Source organism: Procambarus clarkii, chromosome 27 (genome assembly GCF_040958095.1).
Source record: "Procambarus clarkii isolate CNS0578487 chromosome 27, FALCON_Pclarkii_2.0, whole genome shotgun sequence".
In the NCBI taxonomy this organism is placed as follows: domain Eukaryota; kingdom Metazoa; phylum Arthropoda; class Malacostraca; order Decapoda; family Cambaridae; genus Procambarus; species Procambarus clarkii.
In genome coordinates this window covers 14,295,421-14,303,164 of record NC_091176.1, presented here as the reverse complement: position 1 = coordinate 14,303,164, position 7,744 = coordinate 14,295,421, and the positions used below count along the sequence as shown (strand labels likewise).

At 57.3% G+C, this 7,744-nt stretch overlaps 1 protein-coding gene across 1 annotated transcript in view; it reads right to left on the bottom strand.

Moving 5' to 3' along the window:
- Nucleotides 1-1,580: 1,580 nt before the first annotated feature.
- LOC138369153 (uncharacterized) overlaps nt 1,581-7,744 on the bottom strand; it is a 40,171-nt gene continuing 34,007 nt past the window's right edge. The window contains exon 5 of the mRNA XM_069332086.1: nt 1,581-1,718. Coding sequence (XP_069188187.1) covers nt 1,581-1,718 — 138 coding nt within the window. The remainder of the gene's footprint in view (nt 1,719-7,744) is intronic.

The following is a 7,744-nucleotide window of genomic DNA, read 5'->3' as shown; positions in this document are numbered from 1 at the left end:
GGACCTGCGAGGGAAGACCGTGGGCGTGGCCACGAGAGGTGAAGATGAGTGGGTTCATCTTCACCTCAGAAGTAGCAGGGGAGGAGGGAGTGGAGGGGGGGGGAGGTTGCTTGAAGATCAATCAGGTGTAGGGAAAGTGTTGGTGTGGGCGTGTGAGCAACCCGTAGCTGGCGTGGGCGTGTGAGCAACCCGTAGCTGGCGTGGGCGTGAAGGCACGGTCCATTATCTTGATTTGCCCCTTCGTAAATAACCCAACCTCCTACCCTAACCAGAAACTTGCTAACCCAAGCAACCCACCCAACCTATCGAGTACGATGCACAGAAAACGTAGACATTTGCGAGCCCTTGCTTTTCATAGTTGGTCGCCTTTGTAACGATGGTTACCGTAACGTAAACAAACCGACTTATTACCCGAGAGGACTTGTTGACCAGGCCGGGGCCTGGGAGTAAAAGAACTCTCGAAACCTTCTCCAGGTACGTTCCAGGTACATGGAGAGCAAGCCACGGGGCGCTGCTAACTAACAGTGAAATCGTCATTACTGAGGCAGTATAGTTCCACTAAACCACCACCATTTAAACACTTGTCATCGTCAAAATGATTCCGTTATCATATTTCTGCTTTCAAGATATATTTCACGAGGAACTGATCAATTATAAATTCTCTCTAGCACATAATTCTATTGACTCTTTAATCCATCATTTATGTAATTTTTTAGGAGGATTTAAAAACTGCATTGAGGCATGTTTGCCAGGGTCGACGAACACAGCCTCCCTCCATAAACAAGGTTTATAATTCTAATATGCACATAATGTCGGGCCATTATGTAACCTAAGAGAGATTCATTTGCATACACCCTTCAAGTTAGTGTCTGGGCCTGAATATATGCTGTAATAAAGTAAAATAAAAAGTAGATGCGTGGCAGAGGTGAAGGAGAAAGGGAAGAGGGAGGGTAGATGCGAGAACGACTGTAGTGGTGGGGGTAGATGCGAGCAGGAAAGGTGGAGGTAGATATGAAAACAAGTGATGGGCGTAGACCACTCGTGAGGTAGACGAGAGCGAGACTGGAGAGAGAGAATGAGTGACAATTTTTACAAGTTCCCGAGAATTCGAAAGTTCAACTACCACACTTGTGGCCAATCTTCCCTGGTGTCTGTCTGGCCTGTGAGGGGCATCTGTCTTCGTAGACCTCGCCGCCATCACAGCCTGGATGATCCACTAACTCCAGCTGAAACTAGTCCACTTCTCTTGAAAAGATGTTTCCACTGCGGGTCCTGCGTCATTTTTTACATATGGTGGAAGGAGATCGCCAAGTCTTGGGCCACTGAAGACTCTGGAAGTGTCTGGAAGGACAGGGTTCTTATGAGAGAGATGTCGTTTTCCATTCCAAAGAGTACAATGAGCACTTTTAGGTCCAACTCGCCTGTCCCGAATGTGGATGGCAGTCCCAAGTATCGAGGCTCTGGAAAGACTGAACCGTCCATTTGTGGCATCCTTGGTTCTGATGTCCTCGCTTTTCGCCCCTATCATTTTCCTACATATTGATATGTCTGATGTGCTCTTTAAGAGCACAGCAGACGTATCAATTATCTCTAAGAGCACATTTTAGAGATTCTGACATTAGTATTCCAAGATCTTTGACTCGCTCGCTCCTTTCTAGAGATTCGAGTCGTGTATCCTGAATATCCATAAACCTGGGGCAGACCTCAAGACAATCCAGCTATTGAGAAATTACCAATATAAGTTACCTAAAAAGTAGACAATCACTTGCCTAGTTTTAAAACACTTTTATAACACCTGCGACGCCTCTAGAAGAATTTGCAATGCAAAAACACGTGTGAAAACATTCTTCCGTCAAGAGAAACACGACTAAAGGAATTCTTCTAACATCAAAACACTGATGTAAGGACGCTACATGAAGAACCCGAGGACGCATACCAACAGAGGAGAGGGCGGAGACCTTGGGGGCCCCCTGCTGCGTCTGTCTGTCCCAACACCACCTACACCTTGTCAGCGGCTACCCACAACAGCTCCGCACCTTCAACAAACACACCAATACACTACATAAACAAAAAAAATATAGCCAACTCCACGCACAAAATATAATATACGGTGGAACAGACCCACAGGCCAGCCCAGGCACAGATGAGTGTATATACCGCTCAGCTGTCGATCTGTCGCCCCCAGTCGAATCTCTCCGTTGTATTCAATGTTTGACAAACGTGGCAAAATGAAAACCCAACCGGACGAGATTCATTTCTGGTGCTGGACCTTAAAGTGTGGGGTTTGGGACTTGCAAAAAGTGAGTCAAAGGCTTGTAGGGGAAATTTTCATGCCGGTTCTCTGCCACTCCGTATAAAGTACACCTGTTCTGCCTAACCAGAAACGAACCAACCCAAGCAACCCATCTAACTTGTCGCGACCGATACACAGAAAACGTCAGTACAGTATTATTAAGGAGTTTTGAGTTTTACGTCAAAAGCGCATTTTAACCGATTGGTCGATTCCGTGAAAAAATGTGATGAATTGGATGAGTGAACAGGTTGAAATCTAGACAAAATTCACTCTCTCTTACTTCAAAAGCCCAACCACTTTGACTGGACGGTAGAGCAACAGTCTCGCTTCAAGCAGGTCGGCGTTCCATCCCCGACCATCCAAGAAGTTGGGCACCATTCCTTCCCCCCGTCCCATCCCATATCCTTATCCTGACCCCTTTTCCAGGGCTATATAGTCGTAATGGCTTGGCGCTTTCTCCTGATATTTCACCTTCCCTTCAATTTCAGTTCGAGTGAAAAGCATTAAGCCGTATACGAGTCTTATCTTGAGATTATTTCGGGGCTTTAGTGTCCCCGCGGCCTGGTCCTCGACCAGGCCTCCATCCCCAGGAAGCAGCCCGTGACAGCTGACTAACACCCAGGTACCTATTTACTGCTAGGTAACAGGGGCATAGGGTGAAAGAAACTCTGCCTAATGTTTCTCGCCGGCGCCCAGGATTGAACCCGGGACCACAAGTCCAGCGTGCTGTCCGCTCGGCCGACCGGCTTCCTCAATAGAGGGAGCCTCAAGAGTCAGCCCTGGACATAGTGAGAATCCAGAGAGCCTATGTGACCAGCCTCGTCACTGCCCATCACGTCACCGCGACCAACACGGTAAACAAACCATATACAATGAAATCAAAAGAACGTGATGTACGTGAAAGCATCGAGTCACATAATGGGATTGAACCCGCGTCCCCAGACTCCCCGGGCAAACTCTCTACCGACTTCTGTTTGCGATATGTTTAGCTCATCACGGTTCAGTCGGCAATGCTCGTACTGGGCAAGTCCAGACGTGGAGGCTCGATCCCAACGATAGCCTCAATATCTGTTGAGATATACATACCCCAGCCCACGCCAACACGCCCCCGAACGCAAACGCACGCACTAAACAAATACAAGAGCAACTAAGACTCCCCAGAGCAGCCGTTAATGTCCGCCAAAACCCACACCGCTACCCACCGACTCCCGCGGGCGAGGGCCTGGCCGGCGGGCACCCCCCCCCCCCTCATATGGCCAAGTTCTAGAGCACGTGTGGGAACGGGTCTGCTGTGGGAGGGGTGGGGGGGAGTCAGGGTCTGCTGTGAGAGGGGTGGGGGGGAGGAGTCAGGGTCTGCTGTGAGAGGGGTGGGGGGGGGGAGTCAGGGTCTGCTGTGAGAGGGGTGGGGGGGGGGAGTCAGGGTCTGCTGTGAGAGGGGTGGGGGGGGAGTCAGGGTCTGCTGTGAGAGGGGTGGGGGGGGAGTCAGGGTCTGCTGTGAGAGGGGTGGGGGGGGGAGTCAGGGTCTGCTGTGAGAGGGGTGGGGGGGGGGAGTCAGGGTCTGCTGTGAGAGGGGTGGGGGGGGGGAGTCAGGTTCTGCTGTGAGAGGGGTGGGGGGGGGGAGTCAGGTTCTGCTGTGAGAGGGGTGGGGGGGGGGAGTCAGGGTCTGCTGTGAGAGGGGTGGGGGGGGGAGTCAGGGTCTGCTGTGGGAGGGGTGGGGGGGGAGTCAGGGTCTGCTGTGAGAGGGGTGGGGGGAGTCAGGGTCTGCTGTGGGAGGGGTGGGGGAGTCAGGGTCTGCTGTGGGAGGGGTGGGGGAGTCAGGGTCTGCTGTGGGAGGGGTGGAGGAGTCAGGGTCTGCTGTGGGAGGGGTGGGGGAGTCAGGGTCTGCTGTGGGAGGGGTGGGGGAGTCAGGGTCTGCTGTGGGAGGGGTGGGGGAGTCAGGGTCTGCTGTGGGAGGGGTGGGGGAGTCAGGGTCTGCCGTGGGAGGGGTGGGGGAGTCAGGGTCTGCTGTGGGAGGGGTGGGGGAGTCAGGGTCTGCTGTGGGAGGGGTGGGGGAGTCAGGGTCTGCTGTGGGAGGGGTGGGGAGTCAGGGTCTGCTGTGGGAGGGGTGGGGGAGTCAGGGTCTGCCTGTGGGAGGGGTGGGGGAGTCAGGGTCTGCTGTGGGAGGGGTGGGGGAGTCAGGGTCTGCTGTGGGAGGGGTGGGGGAGTCAGGGTCTGCCTGTGGGAGGGGTGGGGGAGTCAGGGTCTGCCTGTGGGAGGGGTGGGGGAGTCAGGGTCTGCTGTGGGAGGGGTGGGGGAGTCAGGGTCTGCTGTGGGAGGGGTGGGGGAGTCAGGGTCTGCTGTGGGAGGGGTGGGGGAGTCAGGGTCTGCTGTGGGAGGGGTGGGGGAGTCAGGGTCTGCTGTGGGAGGGGTGGGGGAGTCAGGGTCTGCTGTGGGAGGGGTGGGGGAGTCAGGGTCTGCTGTGGGAGGGGTGGGGGAGTCAGGGTCTGCTGTGGGAGGGGTGGGGGAGTCAGGGTCTGCTGTGGGAGGGGTGGGGGAGTCAGGGTCTGCTGTGGGAGGGGTGGGGGAGTCAGGGTCTGCTGTGGGAGGGGTGGGGGAGTCAGGGTCTGCTGTGGGAGGGGTGGGGGAGTCAGGGTCTGCTGTGGGAGGGGTGGGGGAGTCAGGGTCTGCTGTGGGAGGGGTGGGGGAGTCAGGGTCTGCTGTGGGAGGGGTGGGGAGTCAGGGTCTGCTGTGGGAGGGGTGGGGGAGTCAGGGTCTGCTGTGGGAGGGGTGGGGGAGTCAGGGTCTGCTGTGGGAGGGGTGGGGGAGTCAGGGTCTGCTGTGGGAGGGGTGGGGGAGTCAGGGTCTGCTGTGGGAGGGGTGGGGGAGTCAGGGTCTGCTGTGGGAGGGGTGGGGGAGTCAGGGTCTGCTGTGGGAGGGGTGGGGGAGTCAGGGTCTGCTGTGGGAGGGGTGGGGGAGTCAGGGTCTGCTGTGGGAGGGGTGGGGGAGTCAGGGTCTGCTGTGGGAGGGGTGGGGGAGTCAGGGTCTGCTGTGGGAGGGGTGGGGGAGTCAGGGTCTGCTGTGGGAGGGGTGGGGGAGTCAGGGTCTGCTGTGGGAGGGGTGGGGGAGTCAGGGTCTGCTGTGGGAGGGGTGGGGGAGTCAGGGTCTGCTGTGGGAGGGGTGGGGGAGTCAGGGTCTGCTGTGGGAGGGGTGGGGGAGTCAGGGTCTGCTGTGGGAGGGGTGGGGGAGTCAGGGTCTGCTGTGGGAGGGGTGGGGGAGTCAGGGTCTGCTGTGGGAGGGGTGGGGGAGTCAGGGTCTGCTGTGGGAGGGGTGGGGGAGTCAGGGTCTGCTGTGGGAGGGGTGGGGGAGTCAGGGTCTGCTGTGGGAGGGGTGGGGGAGTCAGGGTCTGCTGTGGGAGGGGTGGGGGAGTCAGGGTCTGCTGTGGGAGGGGTGGGGGAGTCAGGGTCTGCTGTGGGAGGGGTGGGGGAGTCAGGGTCTGCTGTGGGAGGGGTGGGGGAGTCAGGGTCTGCTGTGGGAGGGGTGGGGGAGTCAGGGTCTGCTGTGGGAGGGGTGGGGGAGTCAGGGTCTGCTGTGGGAGGGGTGGGGGAGTCAGGGTCTGCTGTGGGAGGGGTGGGGGAGTCAGGGTCTGCTGTGGGAGGGGTGGGGGAGTCAGGGTCTGCTGTGGGAGGGGTGGGGGAGTCAGGGTCTGCTGTGGGAGGGGTGGGGGAGTCAGGGTCTGCTGTGGGAGGGGTGGGGGAGTCAGGGTCTGCTGTGGGAGGGGTGGGGGAGTCAGGGTCTGCTGTGGGAGGGGTGGGGGAGTCAGGGTCTGCTGTGGGAGGGGTGGGGGAGTCAGGGTCTGCTGTGGGAGGGGTGGGGGAGTCAGGGTCTGCTGTGGGAGGGGTGGGGGAGTCAGGGTCTGCTGTGGGAGGGGTGGGGGAGTCAGGGTCTGCTGTGGGAGGGGTGGGGGAGTCAGGGTCTGCTGTGGGAGGGGTGGGGGAGTCAGGGTCTGCTGTGGGAGGGGTGGGGGAGTCAGGGTCTGCTGTGGGAGGGGTGGGGGAGTCAGGGTCTGCTGTGGGAGGGGTGGGGGAGTCAGGGTCTGCTGTGGGAGGGGTGGGGGAGTCAGGGTCTGCTGTGGGAGGGGTGGGGGAGTCAGGGTCTGCTGTGGGAGGGGTGGGGGAGTCAGGGTCTGCTGTGGGAGGGGTGGGGGAGTCAGGGTCTGCTGTGGGAGGGGTGGGGGAGTCAGGGTCTGCTGTGGGAGGGGTGGGGGAGTCAGGGTCTGCTGTGGGAGGGGTGGGGGAGTCAGGGTCTGCTGTGGGAGGGGTGGGGGAGTCAGGGTCTGCTGTGGGAGGGGTGAGGGAGACAGGGTCTGCTGTGGGAGTAACTACACAGTAAAATAACAACGTACTGGAGTGAACGATATGGAAGAAAATGTAGAATAGAACCAGTGAAGAGCAGAGGTGCCATAGGCACAATCAGAGAACACTGTATAAACATCAGAGGCTCGCGGTTGTTCAACATCCTCCCAGCAAGCATAAGAAATATTGCCGGAACAACCGTGGACATCTTCAAGAGGAAACTAGATTTATTCCTCCAAGGAGTGCCGGACCAACCGGGCTGTGGTGGGTATGTGGGCCTGCGGGCCGCTCCAAGCAACAGCCTGGTGGACCAAACTCTCACAAGTCAAGCCTGGCCTCGGGCCGGGCTTGGGGAGTAGAAGAACTCCCAGAACCCCATCAACCAGGTAACCAGGGAGGGGTGGGGGAGACAGGGTCTGGTGTGGGAGGGGTGGGGGAGAAGGGGTCTGCTGTGGGAAGGGTGGGGGAGAAGGGGTCTGCTGTGGGAGGGGTGAGGGAGAAGGGGTCTGCTGTGGGAGGAGTGAGGGAGAAGGGGTCTGCTGTGGGAGGGGTGGGGGAGACAGGGTCTGCTGTGGGAGGGGTGGGGGAGACGGGGTCTGCTGTGGGAAGAAGAGGCTTGCGGAGTGGACGCTAAACCTTAAGGGAAATGAATAAAAAAAAGCTACGGCGTTAATAGGCTTTGAAATAGGGCGAAAGGTTGGTAGGTACATTCTAATGAGAAAATTGAGGCTGCGAGGCTAGGCTGTGATAAGTGACCAGGGACCACCTGGACAATTTTCAAGTGTCCAAATCTGAATACGACAAAATTCTGGGCCCCATGATTACTGTCACAGTGGTATGCGCAATCTGGTACCCTGCTCGATGCCCGCGGTAGAATAGAAACGTTTGTGCAACGTTTTAATTCCACTTATGTACTCATCACAGTCTAGGGTTGCTGCATAAATGCAGATGAACCTAAATATGTTTTATTAAAACAAATTATGCCTCTGAGGAGTAAACAAGTCCCCAGGACTCGTGCAACTGCTGTGGGTCGTGTCCTGGAAAACACAACCTGTCCTCTTACAAAGAACGTCGCATTTCGATCGTATGCGTTACAGAAGGCCAAAAATTGTAGTAGAAA